The following is a 20,467-nucleotide window of genomic DNA, read 5'->3' as shown; positions in this document are numbered from 1 at the left end:
GAAATCGATTATTGGAACTTACAAATCGCGGAAACGCGTAACGACGCTCGTAATAACTCCGGGAGGACAGGCGGTCCCATTATTCGCGCTCGGAAACTCCGCAAGGCCGACAATTCTTATCGTTTCCTCGCCCGAGCGGGATACTACGTTTCGCCCGTTTCGCCCCCGCCTGTCCTCGTGCACGCACACAAAAGACAAAAAGAACTCGCGAGTTTTACTCGCGGTGTCTCCTCTCGGCGATGGCGCATTCAGACGCGCCGGTAAACGACGACAAGTCGCTAAGAGACTCGAAATATTTATGCGAAATGTCTCGCATAAATATCGCGGCGGCGCGCGGCAGCGGCCGTAGAACGAATGGCTCTTGTGCGAGTTTGCGATCTCAATGCCGATTGCTGTATAATACTGCAAGGAACTCCTAATTATTTCCGAATTACGCCAGATTAATCTGACAAAATTGTAAGAGTAAACTTGCGATTCGGTTGGAAATGCAATTAAAACATGCTAGAGGGAATTCATCGACGAGTAGAAAACCCCCCAAAAGTTTTCTTGTTTTTTTTTTTTAATGCAATCCTACGGGATATACATATTGCGTACAACTGGAAACTAGTAATATAATAAATATAATGTATACAAATTAAGTCGAGAACTTGAGAATTTTAAAGTTTTAAAAATGCGTTTCGTAATGGCAAAAGGAGAAACCAGAAATTCTGCAAACAAAAATTTATATACTGCAGTATATTAGCAAATTCGACTAATTGTAAGAGAGCAGGTATAAAATTAACAGTAAACTGATTTTCTCTAGTAATTTATATCTGTTGTAAATTCTCGAAAATATATTTGTTATAATTCTTTCTTAAACTAATTTAATTTGGGCACAAACCGCTGTATTAATCAGATAGAGAGATTCTACTGAAAGAATATCTCTTTGGGTATTCTCTCGCATTTATATTCGTCGGTTTCCTTCGCACGCCATGCGCCAGCTTGCAGGATTGTGTTCTATTTTCCCGTCACGGTCTCATGCTGATTTCGAATCAATCAATGTTGCCTGGCGCTTGTCTCGTGCAACACCGAACTCGGTGACGAGGCTACGGTTGTTTCGGAACCCGCCGCGCGCCGGTGCAACCTGGTGCAAAGCGGCACGCGAGGAAACCGCTAGCGAAGCACGCCTCGTGCCCCGCGGGCTCGGAACTCACAAACCTGTGAGCAACATCGAAGGCACTCGGCTAACGAAGAGAAAGTCGCTCGTCTCGTTAAACACATCCAAAATTCAACAATAGCAAGAAACAGACGGACTCGGGGTATATTTTGCGCAAACGCCGGCTTCGTTTGCGCAAAATACATAGGAAGGGCGGAAACGGATAAGACGAGAGTGCTCTCTCTCTCTCTTTAGCGACGCCCCGATCGCCCGAAACGGAGCCGGAAGGGTTGAACGATAACGTTCGCGGTTTCTGGCACTGGCGACGCGTGGAAATTGTGATTTGATCGCGCCCGTGCACGCGCGTGTGCGTGCGAGCCACGCGCAAAATAAACAATTACGTCGAGTTAACCCATATTTCAGTCCGGAGTCCAGTTACGCGAAAGTAAGAGAGCCGCGGACACTCGGCCGGCGTTTCTCTCCCGCGTAACGACTGCACGCCGTAATTGTACATTGCGTTCCAACGCGATCGTCACAGCAGCGTGTGAATCTCTCAACCGATCGCACGTATGTTACATTCACTTGTAATTCAGTAGCGAAGTCGCGACAGCGGAGACCTTTGCGAGCCCGAGAAAGGAGCTCGTGCGTGCCTCGTGAAATTCGGAAATTTTATTCCGGAAAAATCGTTTCTCAGATACGTGCGAGTATCACTCGCGGTTCGCGGTGAAGATTGAACTCGGGATTTCCCTACGATACTACATCACACAAGCCCAGATAAGACAAGTACCTAAAAAATACTGGAAAGGATGTAAAGGGCGTATCTTGAACATTTTTTGAATGTTATCATTCGGAAACCGATGGCAATTGCACACGCGAACATTTGAAAATGCAAGTTAGGTCGTCGTTTGCCAAACATTTGCGAATAAAAAAAGACAAATCCAAATATTGAATACAAAAATAAAGGATAACGGGCGAAATGATTTGCTAAATATTTGACAAATAACAAAGATGGTGCCAAAAAATCCAACGTAAAGAATTTCGAACATAAAAATTCGTCGTTTGCTAAACATTTGCAAATGACAAAAGACAATGTTCAATATATTGAATATAAATAAAGGATAACAGGTGTAATTGGATACTTGCTAAATCTGGAAAATAACAAAGACAGCGGCAAAAAATCCAACATACAAAATTTCATCTTAAATCGATCGCTGGGTAGAGATACGGCGAGAAATAAATAAAATGCAAATATTCTCGAATAATACGCGCGCTTGATGTTAATGATATTATCCACTTACGGGATAAACGCACAAGAGTCTGCACAAGCATTCTGAATACGAATGCAGGAGTACACCATCACTTTCTCCCTTTCATCGCGAGAGCGCTTTTGCGGAAAATTATAACGCGCCAAGGTTTTGTTGTAGCGCGTAACTTCGAATCAATGAATCGCGGCTATATACTCCGGCACGAAGGGACCTTGGAATTTCGGAGCGGGCGGCGAAACGACGCTCAAAAAGCGGTTGTTTCGCAACAATTCGCAACGGCGAAGCGCCACCCTCCGGCGGAGTCGCCGCCGTGTTGTTATTGCCGATTGTGACACTTCGCTTCTCTATCAATTTTATTCAATCCGCTGACGAGCGGACGCGTCTCACCCCGCGGGAAACGTCGCTCGAGGAGTTACCGTTCCCGGATCGGGCGATCGTTCGACCAAATCGTCGCACCCGTTTCGTCGCGATATCTATCTTCTCCGCGCGAGCCGGAAATAAGGAAAGGGAAAAAACCTGTCAACCACCGTGTCGTGCCGTGACACGATCCGCGACCGCGACACGGGAGGGTGTCGCGGCGAAAGAAGGATCGTCGTTTGGACTTACCTCCTCGGCGAATTCGAAATCCCCGTCGAATTTCCTCTTGCATCTCACCCCCGTGGCCAGAACCAGCAGCACCGCGGCCGCGAGCATCCACGAGAATCGCATGGCTGAAGCCGCCGCCGTCGGGTTTCCTCCGACGAGTCCTCTCTCTCCTTATCCCCCCGGAACCGTCACTTACTTCACCGCGGAAGACGCTCGCGCGCGCGGCGCGACAAAGAGAAAGAGAGGAGATCGGCACGCGCGAGTACACCGTCAAACGTCAAAACGGAAGGCAGAAGTATTCGGGGCGGTTGACGCGGACGACGCAACCGATGAACGACGTCCGGCGCACGCGAAACTCCGACTTGTCGTGTGTGTATGACGTATATATATATATGTATATGTGTACGCGCGAGGTGCTCGACGCGGAACGGAAACGCGCAGCTCGATAGCCGAACGAGTTGTGCGGTAACCGCGCGAGGTGAGGCGACACCGTCACTGCCGTCGGCTGCGCCACCAAAGGCGCGCGCACATCCCCCCCTCCCCCCGCTCATCGGCCGAGTCCAAACGAATCGCGTGCTCGGAGCGGCGCGCGGAGAGGGAGCCGGTAGCGCGCGCGCGCGCTACCCGTTCGGCCGTTCTCGCCGCTCGGCGTGCACCTGTTCGGCAGCCTTCGGCGCGCGCGCGCGGACACCCCGCCGCCAGTCAATACCTTCAGCTGCTAGTTCACCTACCTACCTACCTACCTGATGTAGCCCGTGGCTTTGACGGAGAAAAAGGGAGGAAAAAAAAAAGATTGCGGGGAATTCGTTGGAAAAGGGCACCGGGGAAAAATCCAGTCCCGTTCTCCCCAGACGATCTCGGCCGTTCGGCCTGATCGACCAATCTTTTTTTTTCCCCCTTTCATTCTCTTTTATTCTCTTCGTTACGATTGCTATTGCTATCATTGTTCTCTCCTGTTACCTTACTTTAGTAAATCGTCGTATTGCGTCCCTTAGAGGATGGAAAAATCCACACAAATAAAAAGAAAGTTTTACTTTCTGGAGTGACGGCTCTTCCATTGTCTTCTGATATTTATGCGAACCGAATCGAAACGTAAAACATTGGCCTAGTTTACACCGATCACTTGATACGCGTATTAAATAGTAAATAACTAGTAAATAAGTCGGATTATTGGCTGATCAGTTCAAATATACTATATGATACGCGTATCAAGAGATCGGTGTAAACTAGGCCATTAAGTTCCCGAGTGTATACGCCAATACCCATTTCAATTAATATGATAAATTTATTGGCAATGTCAATTTTAAATGTAACTTAAAGCGAAAATCTATTCTCGCATTTGTTACATTACATCTTTCATTATGCGTTGACCTACGTGCCAGTTTACGTACGGGTCTGTAAAAGTGTAAATAAATAATCAGCACTTAACGTCACGTGTTATGAATATTTTGTGCGGAAAGCTTCAGTAAGCTGCGAGTGCGAACATTCAGTCATCCCTGTTAACTTAGTAAAATGCAGTCGCTTTAAACTTAAGAAGGATGTTCGATTCTGAATCGAAAGATCGATTTTAAAAAATCGATCTTTTTCTATTCGATTTCAAGATAATTATTTTAATAGAGAATCGATTTTTAATTTGTTAATAAAAATCAGTAATATGTACGTTAAATTTTTACACCGTATTATTTTACCTTTTTTCATACATTTTGATAAAATATCAAATGCTTTGTCAATTTTTTTACTTTTATACGCAAAATAACATGAAAAATTGATTTATGTATAAAACAAAATATCTTTATTTAAAAAAAAATCTTTTTAAGAAAATAAGAATCTTTGAATCTTGAAAATACCATTATATAAAATAGGTCTTCTATATATTAAATATAAAAAGTATTGTATTAATATAGATACTTATTTTTTTATGTACGATATTTTTAAATCAATTTTTGAAAATTGATCTTTTTAATACGGTCCTTTTAGTGAATCGATTTGTTGTTCAAATTCAAAATCGATTTAGAAATTGATTATGAAAAGCGAACATCACTTAAAATTGCGCAAATATTTTTATATATTAAATATATCTTCAAAAAATATATCTATACATATATGTAACGTATCTAACAAACAAAAAATATCTAATATTTCACATTTCAACATTTTAACATTTTAGATTTACTACACACATATGCAGAAAGATACTTCTCTTAAATTTCATAACGTATTTTCTAACAAAAAAGTCATTGGATTATATTCCTCAAGTTTCTTCTACTCCTAAAAATAATCGAGAAATTACCATTTATTCGATCTTTTTAGTAGATACGGCAATTTGCTTTTACACTCTCGAGACCCAACTGCAGAATTTATCGCACCAAAGAGCTCCTCTACTCTGTAGATCCACAGCGGATGCGTGCCACGTGAAAGAATATATGTAGTTCCTAACACATGTTGCTAAGTACATTTTCAGAAGAAGACAAATGTCTCTTTGGAGACTGCTATCTGTGGAACATTGTGTCCAAAGACGTGGCCTCGGTGAAATACAATAAGATCAATTTATAATCACGTCACATTTGCCCATCCAATCACGGCTTTCCACATTATTTGAAAAATACCGCGAAAGAGCATCTTTGACTATCCCTCTCAAATTCAAGATAATACGTAGAAAATATAAATAGAATGTGTGTAAGGTATAAATATATGAATGAGATGTAATATAAATATTCTAAAATAATGTGAAAAATAAGGATAACTCTTGGAATAAATACATATGCATCTGTACCCAGGCCAGTTTGTTTATTGTTATCTCCTTATTAGGAAAAATACTAAAAAAAGTAATCAACCTTTTTTTTTTTTTACTAAGGAACCCATCTGCTTAAACCTGTACAGCTATATCACAACCCATAAATGAGATTATGTCTCTTTCGTGGTACATCGAAACGTGCCGTTATCGATGTAACATCGTTGGATAATATATATGCGGAGCATATTCGAAAAGGTGCTATTTGTATAAACAGTTTATCCTATGTCACTTAATTTAACATAATTTGTGTATCTATTAAAAAAGAATGAGATTTTAATAACAACAAGCAGTAGCGCCGCATATATATTGAATTGTTTAAATGCTATTTATAATTATTTGAATGCAATGAAAAAAATTATGTATTAGTGAAAAACATAAAGATGATAAATGAGAAAGAACTCCATGTTGAATATGAGCGAACGAAGAAGCTGACTTCGATATAGTTGACTGAACGAAGATATCCTTTTTTTTACCTTCATTTAAGATGTACGTAATGCCATTTATCGACTGAAATCATACATTATAAAAACAATTTAATGAACAAGAGTTTTAATTCACATACATTCAGCATCAATAAAGTCTTCATATACATAATTCAAGTATTCGAAAAGTAAATACAATTTTTAGGTCCCATCATAACTATTACAATTTGGGATGCATGAAGTAATATTTGTCAACTGAAAGTGAATTAGAACATTACAAGTACTATTACATGTAAAAAATAATTTTAAAAAACTAATAAGAATTCCAATTCATATAAAAAAGAAAATTTATATTTATCTTTATTGTTATACTTGAGTTATTTACCTATTGGTTCGACGGCTTGAGGTTCTACTGGCTCAGGCGCCTTTTCTAAAATCTCCTCTGCAACTTCTGTGGTAATCTTGAAAGGACTCCCCTCCACTGTTACATTAGAACTGTAAAAATAATACATAAAATACCATCTCAATTACTTTATCTACAATTTGAAAACTAATTTTTACGTACCAGTCTATTTCACCAGATGAACCTTCCTGTTTGATTAAATTTTGCCAATGTTGATGCACTTCATCAATAATGTGCAGCGCAAAGTCTCGTGTTTTTGCTTCCCCATTAAATGCAAATTGATTTTCTGGTTTTCCATCCGGAATTTTATATATCTTAAACCATTCAATTGTAGCTTTCAATAAGCCTGGGAAATGTGTCTCCATATCGTTTATATCTGCAATATTTGTCAAGTTAGCGATACGAATACAAAATCTCCTATTTGAACTTTCTGCATGTTCAAGAATTTTAGTCGAAAAGAATGTATTATATTAAGTACTGCATAATCTTAATAAATGTGAATTAAAATATAATTACCGTTCATTTGATCTGCCAAAGGATCATTAACATCAATTACAATAATTTTCCAATCAGTTTCACCTAAAATAAAAATTGTTTATAATGAAATTTAGATACTATTGTATTTTTTCTGTGCATATATAACTTATCCTAATATATATTTTGGGAAATATATCTGTTCAATAGTAATAATTAATAAATAACTTTAATTATCTAACCTTCATCAATAAGTGCTACAGTTCCAAGAACTTTCACTTTTAATACCTCGCCTCGTTTGGCAACCTATATCAATGCAAATATATTTTTATCAATAATTAGTACATGAAAAATAAAACTATTTGTGTGAAATATGTCACTGCAATTATTTCTCACCTTGTATCCTATTTCAAGAACATCAATAGGATCATTGTCACCTTTGCAGCCTGTTGCTTCATCCAAAACATCAGGATTTTCCCATGTCTGTTAATTAAATATATTATTTAGTACGGTTATCTTTATTATAATAACAAGTACAAAAAATAACAAATTATATAGTATTAGAGTAAAGTGCCCTATTATGAGACAGGATCCTAATATGAGATATATGTCAAGCTAAGGTCCTATATAGGCCTCATCTGTTGATTCCACCATGAAAAAACCCCACCATCTCATATTAAAATTCTATATTAAACAGCTTTTAATAAGAGATAAAAAATGTATCTTTTCTGTTAAGAAACCAGGAAACGAAATAACATTTCAAGAGTAATGGAAAATAATAAGTGACAAATGTAAGTATGCGCCTTGAATTACAAGCTTATATATGTATGTGCAAGATATATGAACATGAGATAAGGATTATATATAGATACTATTATATATAGACACTTAGTGTCAGTTCAATGTATAATTGCTCAAATCAATAAGACCGTCATTGAATCACACGTATTATTATTAGGAAAAGATGATAAATCAATGAGATCATCATTGAATGACACATATTATTAAGAAAAGAGTGATAGTTTATCTATGATATTTGATCAAGTAATGATTAAAAGAATGTATTTTATTAAAAATATACTTGACGCAAAATGCTATCGCTCCTCTGATATAGGCAAGTGTTATAAATGCAATATTTTTTTAATTTAAGTTTTAAACTAACTTTTTTCTTCATTTCGTTCAAAAAAGTCTTTTTTTGTTTTCAGTTTCTTTGAGGCTACAAAAAATGGTGGGTGGGTGTGTGTGTAATATTTTGTGTAGTTTTAAAGAAACTGAAAACAAAAAAGACTATACATATATATATATATATATATATATGTATATATGAGTGCACAATAGCTCAGTAGTAGAACAGTTGCTTCTTGAGCAAAAAAACTCAAATTCCTGTAGGCCTATTCTGTAACTCTTAACGACAGTTTCGCTATCGTTATATTTGCGTTGCGCATATATTATATATGGTAAAAAAGCTTCGCAACGACAATATAACGATAACGAAACTGTCGTTAAAGCCCTTTGCACAATAGGCGATAGCGATAGCGATAGCGACAAAGTTGCCGACAAAGGTATAGCTTTGTCGGCAACTTTATCGCTGTCGCTGTCGCTATCGCTATCGCCTATTGTGCAAGGGGCTTAAGAGTTATAGTTATTACAGAATAGGCCCACTGTTCCTGTCATTTCACATATGATGTAAGGAATTTATAATGAATAAATATTATTCCACTGTGATAGAAACAAGAATTGAAAATGCTATCAAAATAAGCAATTAAATAACAATTAAGTATTTTTGCTAGAATTCCTACTTGTGGCAAAGCTCCATAATTCCATATGTAACCATGGTGAGGAAAACAATTAGCGACAAATCTCAATTTGCCTTTCTTGACATCCTGCTTAATGGGATTCAAAGGCTCTTTAAGACATATCTCCATTTTGGCGTTTGTCCATCTTGGTATTTCGACAATCATGTGCATGGTCTTGTTTTCTTCGTTGGCATAGAGCGGAATGTCATGCATAGGCGAGATTGGGACACCCGACTCATTTTCTACAAGTAAGAAAAAAAATTTTAAAGTATTGTAAAAAAGAAATACATATAAAATATTAATTATTCAGAATAGTTATTCCATATGCTAATTCAGAATAACAGTTATTCCACATGCAACAATAAATGTCTCAGAAAAATCTCTGATATGAAGAAAAACGATATAAAACTGAAGAAAAATTTGTATGCATAAGAACATAAGTCTGAAGCATAATCAGAACTCATTCCTAACTTCCTCATTCCATGTCTAACAAAAATATACTTTCACTCAACAGCCTAAATGTCACACGGTCATATCAAATCAGATCGATGTGGGGACCGTGTGAAAAAACGATAGTGGACGTTTGCCATTCGAAACATCGTTATTTCATCCGCGAAATGCGTCGCAAGTAACGGCGGTAACGAACTTGAAGCCCGGGAATCCCGGGATCGAAATCCGACCGTTAGAAAACGGCGCGCGATCGATCGGAGGCTCCTCTGAATTATTCACCGTCAAGACGGTGACAATGCGCGAAGACCTCGCTCGCGGTGCCGCGATTCCGTGTCGTTCGAGAAAATTCGAGCGAGTCAACGCAATTAATGATAACGTCGTAGACGTTTAATGGCATGCCACGCGCGAATGCACATCCGTGACCTAGCGACCTTAACGAAGTTCACGGCCTCCTCTCGGCGTCGAGTGCCGACTTCCGCGGCTTACACAATTGTCGTATCTACGTCACGTATCACGTCGAATATACTCACTTAAAAATACTCTGTAGTCCGTGCTATTGAGCGCACCCCTCTCGACGGTTGTGTACGACATGTCTCGGCAAGGTTTCGCGAAAGCAACGAGCTTCGTCAACGCCGGTCTACTGGTTGTTACGAATCGCGATGGAATAGCGAGCCTTGCCAAGCCGTGGCAACGTAACACGTGCAACGTTACCAGAGACATTCTGCCATCTGTCGTCCCGCGCGGCGCTCCTCCGCCAACGCTGCGGAAGAAACGTTGTTATCAACGTTATCAACAGCAGAGAGCACCTCATAGAAGTTAATTAGCCGGACAACTTCGACTTATGACATTTTTTTTTACGAATCGATTGTTAGTCGTTTGTTATTGATTGTTAGACTAATTAGAACGTTTTTTAGTTAATAGTTTTTACGTAATCACGAAAATAATTTTTAGTTTTAATTTAGTCATCTGGAAGAATTGCGTTGTGCTAATTCTTTCTTCGAGGACGAGCGTGGCCTAGTAGACAGCGCACTGGTCTATTGAGCCAAAGGTCCCGGGTTCGATTCCCGGTAGATCTAGAAAATTTTATTCGCTCGTTCTCCTCTCGGAAGGCAATGGCAAATCACCGAGAGTATGTCTTGCCACGAAAAGTTGCCGTTCGAAATCGGCGTTAAACTGTAGGTTCCATATGCAATGTGTATAATCCACGTGCGCAACACATGTATGTATATGAAGAGAATACCATGCCCTTCGTCGGGGGACCTGAATTTTCGGACCCAATAGCAAAGAACTTTCCTTGAATTAAATGCCCACAGCAAATCCGAAATTCTTTGTCAAATGATCTAACATTTCTGGTTTCTCATCTTTCACAAATTTTACCAGCCTCATATACCTTACTTATTTTTGTTCCCGCAACTAACTTTTTCAAGATCTCTTCTTCTAATTGTAACAAAATTCGGACGTATGTAACCGTAGAAGTAAGAATCGAGCAACGCGATTGGTCGAAACCTTACTGTTACGTTCTACGAAAAGTGTGTGTGCCCTGCTTAACGCCTGTGTCGCGTGCGTACCGTCGCGCGTTCGTGGCGGACAGCTGACCGTCACAAAGCTAATAAGAATAGAAAAAGATAAAAAAGTGAATTAAACCGGGTTTAAATTCAAGTTATTCTATATTGGTAGTCGGCGAAAATTACAAAAAAAATTTATTAGAACACTGATCGATATTTTAAATTTTTTAACGCTATAATCTTGTTGATGACAATAATGACATGAATGCATGATAAGCACAATTTCATGAAAACGCACGATATATCGCGTGAATGTACATACATGTCTTTTTTCAAACACATATTTTTTTTACTATAATTAAAGACAATTTCTCAAATTATAACACAATCTTGGAGCGATATACTCCATTAACTCCATAAATAACGAATGTTTTTCAATGGCGCCTTATTACATTAATGCACCAGAAAGATTGATATCGAGAATAGCTTTTGCATGTATAAGTTTACGTGGGCTTAATTACGCTTAATCATTTCTAGAGTGATTTGATTCGATTTGTTTTGAAGTTAGCGAAACGCACGATGAGTAAAGTCGCTATTACGGAATTACATAATAGGATCATGCAATAACGTGCAATAACGTGCCGGCCCTGCCCCTGCCGGCCGCTCATCTGTGAACGTTCACAACGAATCGCTACTATCGCTAGTTTCGCTCGCGACCCCGTATATCCCGTAGCGCACAAGTTGGGATTTGCATTCTGCACTCGTTGCACCCGTACGGCGTACATATACTACATGAGTCAGCTGCTAAGCCGTGTTGTTTTCGCCAACGGACGGTGGTCGACGTTCAGTTGTTTCCCACGAAGCTTTCACGTATCATCACGAAAAATGGTTATTGCCGTGAGTATTCTTTGATCTGGTTATCTTGGTAACGATTCATTGATTATCTTTCCCCCCTTTGAGAGATTTCTCCTTGTGATGCATCATGAACATGGAATGACGCACAATATAAGTCACAAGATATATGTACATATAATCGCTGATCAAGGCTACGTTCCGATATTCACTGTCAGTACTGAAAAACTATAATGTACGTCACGTAAACTATAGATTTTCAGTACTTGCAGCGAATATCGGAACTCAGGCCAAAGCTGATAAGACCAGAATACAATAGATTCTAGACACTACAATGACAATATTAGGTAGTTTTACAGTTACTTGTATTGCTTACCTATTGCATCGTGATAAACATTATATAATTTAAATAGCAAAAGATAGAATGAATTGTGATTAAGGCAAACTTGTGCTAAGGCAGACAACGTAACATGTAATTTATGTTTGTGACATATGTATGTAACATATATATTTAATTTATTTTCAAAGTGATTGCTAATCGCTGGTCGAGTTTCTCATACTCACACGAATAGATGTCTTGTCAAATATGATGAATGATTTCCCTTTATAGGGATAATGTTCCTTACTTAAAGACAAAAGATCAATTATGAATAACTTTCAAGGTTGGTGACAAATTACCCAGCGTGGATCTTTTTGAGAACACGCCGGCAGACAAGGTGAATCTAGCAGAGGCTGCAGCTCGGTCCAAGAGCATCATAGTGTTTGGTGTGCCAGGTGCATTTACGCCCGGTTGTTCAAAGGTAAAGAAAGAAAACTAATTTCTTTCTTAATAGTTGCCTAAATTTTTTATAAATCTAACACTTCCATATCTTAATAAAATAAAATGAGAAATCTTTCTTTTACTTTGGATATAGCTTTGGATCTAATTTCAATTTTTCTATTAATGCAATATCTTTTATTTAAATTTTCTTTATTTAAACTTTTCAGTTAGAACAAAATTATGTAAAATTTTCATTTTAACAAATTTATGCAATTATATTATATATGTAGATGTATAGCATGTAACAGGATAAATTTTTTGAATGATAGATTACATCAATATTTGTGACTTGTGTAATTCACTTATTAATATTGATTTTCAGACTCATTTGCCTGGTTATGTTCAAAAGGCGGGTGAACTGAAGAGTAAGGGAATTTCAGAGATTTTCTGTGTCAGTGTTAATGATCCATTTGTTATGGCAGCCTGGGGAAAAGAACATGGTGCAGCAGGGAAAGTATGCTCATTTGATTATTGCACCTATCGAATTAAAAAAAACTATATGTCATCAATGATTTATTATATTACAATTTAAATTTCCTTAGTCTTTTGTAATTAAGTTATTTTATAAAGAGGTTGTTTCTACTCTTAGGTACGAATGTTAGCTGATCCTAAAGCGGAGTTTACAGATGCCATTGATCTTGGTATGGATTTACCGCCTTTAGGAGGCAAACGCAGCAAACGTTATTCTATGGTTATTGAAGATGGAAAAGTAAAGGAGATCAATGTTGAACCAGATAACACTGGTCTATCCTGTTCCCTAGCGGATCGCATCAAAGTTTAAAGCAAAAGCTGATATTTCCTTGATATTTCCTTTTTTTTCATCTTTCATGTGTGTACTGTTAATATTAATAGGTACTTTTATTCCTTTAACTTAGTGATTTCGTTTTTAAATTGAAAAAACTGTTGTGATACGTTGCTTTTAGTTAAGTTTTTGTATGTTGCGATAGAAATATTTCAATGTATGTTTCTATAATTCTTTTTATTATATGATATATCTTATGAAGATATCAAGGAATTTTACAAAAGTAGCTACTTGAATGCTTAATAAATCCAAATAATTTATCAATTTCATGATTATACATATCTTTTATAACTTATGAAGAAAATTAGTGAGGCTTACATTGTATAATAAAGGTTCATTAATGAGAAAATTTAGTCTTTTTTTTTTTTCAAATAAAAAATTCTAAAAGGAAACTGCATTCTGATCGAATTTGTAGCATTATGCATTAATTTTGAGTATATTGCGCAATATACACATACATTGTAAACCATTCAGCATACATATAAAATTATTTATTGTGAAATGACTAGATTCGTTCTGCATTGATATTTTTTGCATTTGAAACGAATTAAGTATAACAACATAATATAATAATTAAATGAAAGAAAGAGGAAAGACAAAAAGAACAAAAAGTTGTATTACATTTGATCTGGAAGTAACTTCTTTTTATTAACTTTTTATCTTTTATTATCTTTTTATTAAACTTTTGCCTTTAGTCGAAGGCCAATCGGCCATCTGGAGGTGACTATTTCAGGTACATAAATATACGTTATTAGTAACTGAAGACATTAATATATGAATACATATACTTTCGTATTCCTGTCTGAAGTTAGTCATTCTCGAGACGAACGTCAATACGCTTCAAACGGTACGTACACTTCAATTTTTGTCCGCGTAGCTATAGGAATTTCCATTAATATAAAACGACGTTCGATTATTATTATTATTATTAGTATTATTATTATTGTTTCCTTTTCACGTGACAAAATGTTCCGAATGCAAACACTAAAATATATTCTAATTGGAATGCTTAAATTAATTATTTTGTGTCGTTGAGAGGTCATTGCGAAACGCGCGAGAGTGCAATGCGCGCGCGCACGTGTCGGACCGCGCCGAACCAATCGGCGGGCCGCGCGCGGCAGTTGGCCGGCCAATCCGTGATCCCTTGCGCGTCGCGCCATTGTGCTAAAGCTAACCGTGCGCTTTCCGATCTGCCATCGTCGTCGGCGCATAGTTCACGGCGGAGAGAGAGAACAGAGAAAGGGCTCTCGCGGCGGTGCCTGGGTTTTCGTTGCACTTGCATGATCTTTTACGCCTGACTCTTGATCCTGAGACTCGAATCTGCTCTCACAGCCGTAAGTAGAGTGTGTGACCGTTATCACGCCGACGTCCGAGTCCCGATCCGCGGGCCGAGACCGCCAATGGACGCTCTGTCGCGCGCGCGTTGACGTGCCGAAGGATCGAGAGGATTCCAGGCCAATGTCAGTCCGCGTTGGCCGTGCGCGTGCCAAGATGTCCAAAGCGGGCGATCGCGCGCCGCGGGGGATCGGCGACGGTGCCGAATCCGCCGCGCGTCGTGTCGCGGACGGCACGGCGATGATGCGTGATCGGCGCGGACGTTACCTTCGCTCTTCCCTCCGCGCGGCATCCCCGCCCCGACGATCTCGTCGTCAATTGAGTCCTAACCCTCACGCGGAATCCATTGTCAAATGACCGTCGCGACTACGATGATGGGATCGCGATTCGCTGCCCGCCTTCTATTTTTTCCTCTCTTTCCTTCCGCGCAGCGAAACTTCTTTTCCCTCGCGAAACAGGTTCCGCTTGCAGCATCGTCATTTTCGCCTCTCGCCTTTGTATTCTTGTTCGCATTCATATGACGAGTACGTCAGTGCATCTATACATGTGCACACCTATGTATGCGCGAGCGCGCGCGCGCGCGTACATATTTGAAGATATTTTTAAACGAAAGAGAGAGGGGGAGAGAGAGAGTGAGAAATTAGCTTCCCCTTTTGCTTATACAATTCTCAAGTATAGCTTATATGTTTGATATAAATAATTATTAGATTGCAAAATTGTTGTGAGTAGATAATTGCAAATCTTCTCTTTTTTTACCAACAAGGCAATAAGGTAGTAACGTACAAAAAAAATTAGTTCTGTTTTTATTGTTTCTAAATAATGAGAAATGCTAATGCTAAGGATTAAAACTGTTGTAATTTTATTTTTGAAAGTATTAGAATAATATGACGTATCGTGTTTTGTAATATAATTTCCACAAACATTTATATGTATTACTATCGAGATACTTGGTCTAGCATGCATCTTTCTTTCTCGCTTTTCTTGATATTATATATTGATTGAGAACTATTATAACTATAAAACTGCAACGTCAAAAACATTTATATAATAATTTTCTTCTTGGAAGCAAGAATTTTATTAATTACAGTAAAAATAAAATATTAAATAAAAATTTAAAATACATAAAGATTAGTTAACATATTTTTTTTAGACATATCAGTAATAAAGTATTAGATGATAACTTACGAATTCAATTACTACGTAATCTATGTAACGATAATAAGTAAAAATCTTTTTCATTGTTTTATTCCTATAGTTCCTATAGTAAATATGATCTCTTCCAAACTTTAAAAAATTTTTAGTTTTGTGTGTGATGTACAAGTATATAAAAGTACCTTCTGTATGTCTGACAAAGAAAACTGGTAATTTTAATGTAGTACGAATAGATTATTATAAACTCAGAGCATTGAAGATTGATTGATTGCAATACATCATTAAAAAATTCCTGAATTATATCGCAACTTTTTCTTGCGCTATGTTTAAGTTTAATAAAAAAATTGTATTAAATTAAAATGTAATAATAATCTAATAATATAAAAATAATGTAATAACGTAAAAAGGTAATAATATAATTTGTATTTTTAGATGTCAACTGGACCTACACATAAACATCGTTATAAAAACGTAGGATTAGATTCACAAGAACTGCGGAGACGCAGAGAAGAAGAGGGAGTCCAATTAAGAAAGCAGAAACGTGAGCAGCAATTATCAAAACGTCGCAATGTTCCTAACATTGTTGCGGATGAAGATAATGTTACAGCTACAGACGAATATTCACTTCCTACAGCACAATCGGTAATATGATTATTGTATTTATTTGTTTACTGGTTTTATGTATAATTTGTTTTACGATAATTTTCTTATTTTACATAATACAATTTATATTTTAGCAGTCTCCTGGTATTATAACATCTGAAATGGTAGATGCATTGTATAGTCCTAACATACAAGATCAATTGGCAGCAACACAGAAATTTAGAAAATTATTATCAAGAGAGCCAAATCCTCCTATAGATGAAGTGATACAAACAGGGATTGTACCACAATTTGTTGAATTTCTTAAAAATAATACAAATTGCACTTTACAGGTACATGGAAATTAGTATAAACATTTTATCTTTTGTTGTATATCAAGAGCTTACATAAATAATAATTATTATTAATTATTAGTTCGAAGCAGCATGGGCTTTGACAAACATAGCAAGCGGTACATCTCAACAAACGCGCATTGTGATAGATGCAGGAGCTGTCCCTACTTTCATTTCTTTACTTGCTTCCGAGTATGAAGATGTGCAGGAACAAGCTGTTTGGGCATTGGGTAATATTGCGGGAGATAGTCCCGAATGCAGAGATCATGTCTTAGCCAACGGTATCCTCACACCGCTTCTACAGTACGTTTCTTTACATTTACAGTTTTCATGTAAATTATCGTCTAATGTTATTAAGAAAAGTTAAACATAAAATACTGTTAGATACGCGTCGTGTAACATTATTACAAACAATATCGCACTATTTTTTACAGACTGCTATCAAAGGCGACACGACTTTCCATGACCCGCAATGCGGTATGGGCATTATCAAATCTCTGTCGAGGAAAAAATCCAGCACCGGCTTTTCCAAAGGTTGCACCATGTTTACCAGTGTTAGCACATCTTCTTAATCATACTGACTTTGATGTACTCGCTGATGCTTGTTGGGCTCTTTCTTATTTGAGCGATGGTCCAAATGATAAGATACAAGCTGTTATTGATGCTGGCGTTTGCAGACGTCTCGTAGAACTTCTCATGTATGTTAAAATTTATATAAGATTTATTATGTAAGATTAATTTTATGTAAATATGGATTATAACAATTGAAAATGTTTTCAGGCATGAACAAAATAACGTTATAAGCGCGGCTCTTCGTGCTGTAGGTAACATAGTTACTGGAGATGATGTGCAAACGCAAGTTGTATTAAATTGCTCGGCATTACCGTGTCTATTACATCTCTTAAGTTCGCCACGGGAAAGTGTTCGTAAAGAGGCTTGCTGGACAGTCTCTAATATCACTGCCGGAAATCCCCAACAAATACAAGTACGTCTCAATCTTTCGAGCATAATAGCATAACTTTATTTATATATCATATATTAATAACTTATATTAACGTCTTTTTTATATAATTTTGCAGGCGGTGATTGATGCTAATATCTTCCCGGTTTTAATCGAGATTTTGAGTAAAGCTGAATTCAAAACACGCAAAGAAGCTGCATGGGCAATTACAAATGCTACTAGTGGCGGAACGGCCGACCAAATTCGATACCTCGCAATGCAAGGATGTATTCCGCCACTCTGTGACTTGCTTACTGTTATGGATGTCAAGATCGTTCAGGTCGCTTTGAACGGAATAGAGAATATTTTACGTCTGGGAGAACAAGATGCAACCATGCATAATGGTCTCAATCCTTATGCAGTTCTTATTGAAGAATGTTATGGTAAAGTATCAACTAAATACAAGTTTTATATGAAAGATATGTCGATTAATAAATATTAACACGGTAATAATCAATATCTCTTGTAATGTTTCAGGCCTAGACAAAATAGAATTCTTGCAATCTCATCAAAATATGGATATTTATCAAAAGGCCTTCGATATTATTGAACGATTCTTTGGGTCTGAGGAAGAAGATACCAGACTTGTACCTTCAATCGATTCGCAAGGACAAGAATACCAGTTCACCGCACCAGATTCTTCCCAACTACCAGTGCAAGGCTTTGAATTCTAATGAACTATCTTTCTTGATATAACTGTTTCATTTAATATTAACGTTATTCGTTCCGCAGAAATTTACAATATTTTGAAAATCGGTACGTCAATAGTAAACATGATTTTACATATTCATTCATATGAGCTGATGAGTTTATTTATGTCAAAACTAATACACTACACAGTGATCGAAATCTATTCACCGAGAATTAAAAACAGTAAAAAAATCTTCGTGCACTTTCAATTTTTTTTTCCATTTAAGAGAACCATAACTCACTATATGATCTGAGATGATTTATGTTTTCGAACCTACGTCAAATTGTGACAATGTCTGCGTTAGAGCCTTGAAACAATTTGTGTAGGAACACAGACTCATATCTGCATATATTTAGTATGAGACGTTCAGTTTTTAAAACATAAACGTCTTAGTGTTTAAGTAGAAGTGGAGACAACATCAGAACAATTTGTCGAGGCAGACTCATACCTCGTCCGACATGTGACTGACGCAGAATTACGAAAAAAAAAACTTGCATTACCCTGCAAGATACTAACTGAATGACTGAAGTACGCGACTATGTAGCCAACACGGACAACATTACGCAACGCGGTACTCACCTCCTTACTATACTAGATAGAAACATGACCAATTAAACTTTTTTACTGTAAATACGTATCTCGTAATTTTAAGGCTATTCTATACAGAGTGCCCTTAAGAAGCGAAGCAATAGTCATATCTGGCCGTCAACGCAACATTGCAACAGTTTGCAAGAATTGGTTGAAGTATTTGGTGTAATTTGTGATAGGCATGATTTGTACTGAGATACGTACAAAACATGTTTTGGTTTTCTTATGTTAAGTAATCGTGCGGAATGCTGACTCCAGTTATTATATCTATACTTTTGTTAATCCAGCATCACGCGATCAATTATTAGTTGTTCTTAATTATAAACATATATTTGCAGATGTATTAAATAAATAATTTTTATCTTATGTTTTATAATTGAATTTTTAAACTATCGCAGATGCGATATTTTTCAACCCTTTATTTGCATGTGATGAAAACGAATAGTAATGAAATTGTACAGCACAAAATTAGATTTTGGACATTCTGTATGAAAAGTCTATGACTGTATATATGAAATGTATTTATTATTTAGGTTTGACGATACCATACTATATTATACACAAACCTTATATATATACTATCTACTTTTAGTTACCGATTTGAATCGTTATGACGGAGAACGACTGTACTACAGCTCACTAGTTGAAACTTTGCTAACATGTCACTAGCAAAGTATGCAGCTATGGATACTTGTTGCCAATTTATAAAATGCTTACCAAATAGTAATACATAAAAGAGTAATACATAGAAAAGAGGACTTGCCATTATGTTGTGCACGTTATTTCTAAATAAAACTTGGGATAAATGTGTATAATGGGTGAAATCACTATATGTATTGCATGAAACATTAGGAATTGATCTAAACCAGTGTTTTTCAATCAATATAACCAATGATCTTTAGATACTTTATAAAATTTTTATCGAAAAGTAATTTTTTATAATCTTAATTATTTTAATCGAAATTTTAATTTTACCATTTTTATTTTTTATTATATTTTTATATAATAAAAAATCAAAAATTTTATTAATACATAATAATATAATATAAATATATTGAATTTATATTATATTAATGTTAATAAAGCATACTATTTATTTGATGCATAGGTAAATTTTATATATGTATATGTATAAACTTATTGAAAACTTTTTCTTATAGTATTTTATTGCTCAAAGAAGATTAAAAACACTGGTCTAAATGATAATAAATATATTTTTCCTAAAAATCTGTAATAAAACGTTAGAAAATTTATTAAAATAGAAATAAAGTATAAATAGGTATTGCGTATTAAAGCTTGACACAATTATCCTAAGTTTTTCATATATATTTCATGAATTTGGTATCTGAAACAATATCTATTAAAAAGCATTGAATGCATGTGAAAAAACCAATAATCTTCTATCTAAATCACATAAGTCGATGGAAATCATATAAGATCTGTATGAAACAAAATTTGTACTT

At 36.6% G+C, this 20,467-nt stretch overlaps 3 protein-coding genes across 6 annotated transcripts in view; 1 reads left to right on the top strand and 2 right to left on the bottom strand.

Moving 5' to 3' along the window:
• The window catches only part of LOC112460430 (proteoglycan Cow), a 110,984-nt gene extending 107,526 nt beyond the window's left edge, over positions 1-3,458 (bottom strand). The window contains exon 1 of the mRNA XM_025025092.1: positions 3,007-3,458. Coding sequence (XP_024880860.1) covers positions 3,007-3,108 — 102 coding nt within the window. The 5' untranslated portion in view covers positions 3,109-3,458. The remainder of the gene's footprint in view (positions 1-3,006) is intronic.
• Positions 3,459-6,251: 2,793 nt separating this feature from the next.
• Positions 6,252-10,052, bottom strand: LOC112460564 (inorganic pyrophosphatase). Of its 2 annotated transcripts, none has more exons than XM_025025318.1 (8): positions 9,855-10,050; positions 8,878-9,116; positions 7,475-7,561; positions 7,321-7,384; positions 7,121-7,183; positions 6,767-6,980; positions 6,587-6,696; positions 6,252-6,286 (listed from the first exon to the last, which is right to left on the bottom strand). In XM_025025318.1, exons 1-8 carry the CDS (start codon positions 10,042-10,044, stop codon positions 6,255-6,257), a joined length of 999 nt encoding a protein of 332 aa, XP_024881086.1. In that variant the 5' UTR covers positions 10,045-10,050; the 3' UTR covers positions 6,252-6,254. The 2 variants fall into 2 exon arrangements, with proteins under 2 accessions (XP_024881086.1, XP_024881079.1); XM_025025311.1 differs by lacking the exon at positions 6,252-6,286 and adding an exon at positions 6,312-6,456 and having other exon boundaries at positions 9,855-10,052.
• Positions 10,053-11,472: 1,420 nt separating this feature from the next.
• LOC112460547 (importin subunit alpha-7) lies at positions 11,473-19,814 on the top strand. Of its 3 annotated transcripts, XM_025025297.1 has the most exons (11): positions 11,473-11,726; positions 12,344-12,481; positions 12,824-12,955; positions 13,091-13,225; positions 16,223-16,432; positions 16,528-16,725; positions 16,808-17,028; positions 17,160-17,423; positions 17,506-17,710; positions 17,805-18,108; positions 18,203-19,814. In XM_025025297.1, the coding sequence occupies exons 1-11, from the start codon at positions 11,622-11,624 to the stop codon at positions 18,397-18,399; spliced, it is 2,109 nt and encodes a 702-aa protein (XP_024881065.1). In that variant the 5' UTR covers positions 11,473-11,621; the 3' UTR covers positions 18,400-19,814. The 3 variants fall into 3 exon arrangements, with proteins under 3 accessions (XP_024881065.1, XP_024881055.1, XP_024881048.1); XM_025025287.1 differs by lacking the exons at positions 11,473-11,726; positions 12,344-12,481; positions 12,824-12,955; positions 13,091-13,225 and adding an exon at positions 14,495-14,637 and having other exon boundaries at positions 16,531-16,725; XM_025025280.1 differs by lacking the exons at positions 11,473-11,726; positions 12,344-12,481; positions 12,824-12,955; positions 13,091-13,225 and adding an exon at positions 14,495-14,637.
• The last annotated feature ends 653 nt before the right edge of the window (positions 19,815-20,467 follow it).

Source organism: Temnothorax curvispinosus, unplaced genomic scaffold (assembly GCF_003070985.1).
Source record: "Temnothorax curvispinosus isolate PA1 unplaced genomic scaffold, ASM307098v1 QBEX01001170.1, whole genome shotgun sequence".
Taxonomy (NCBI): Eukaryota; Metazoa; Arthropoda; class Insecta; order Hymenoptera; family Formicidae; genus Temnothorax; species Temnothorax curvispinosus.
Note: the sequence above shows the minus strand (reverse complement) of the source record. Positions and strands in the feature narration are given on the sequence as shown.

Excerpts from the sequence above, each read along its gene's own strand:
- LOC112460564 (XM_025025311.1), bottom strand. The coding sequence starts at position 10,044 with ATGTCTCTGGTAACGTTGCACGTGTTACGTTGCCACGGCTTGGCAAGG. Across the intron at positions 7,562-8,877 it reads ATTATGGAGCTTTGCCACAA|ACATGGGAAAATCCTGATGT; the intron begins GTAGGAATTCTA and ends TTTAATTAACAG. Across the intron at positions 7,184-7,320 it reads TGTAGCACTTATTGATGAAG|GTGAAACTGATTGGAAAATT; the intron begins GTTAGATAATTA and ends TTTTTATTTTAG.
- LOC112460547 (XM_025025297.1), top strand. The coding sequence starts at position 11,622 with ATGAGTCAGCTGCTAAGCCGTGTTGTTTTCGCCAACGGACGGTGGTCG. Across the intron at positions 16,433-16,527 it reads CACTTCCTACAGCACAATCG|CAGTCTCCTGGTATTATAAC; the intron begins GTAATATGATTA and ends TTTATATTTTAG. Across the intron at positions 17,711-17,804 it reads GAAATCCCCAACAAATACAA|GCGGTGATTGATGCTAATAT; the intron begins GTACGTCTCAAT and ends ATAATTTTGCAG.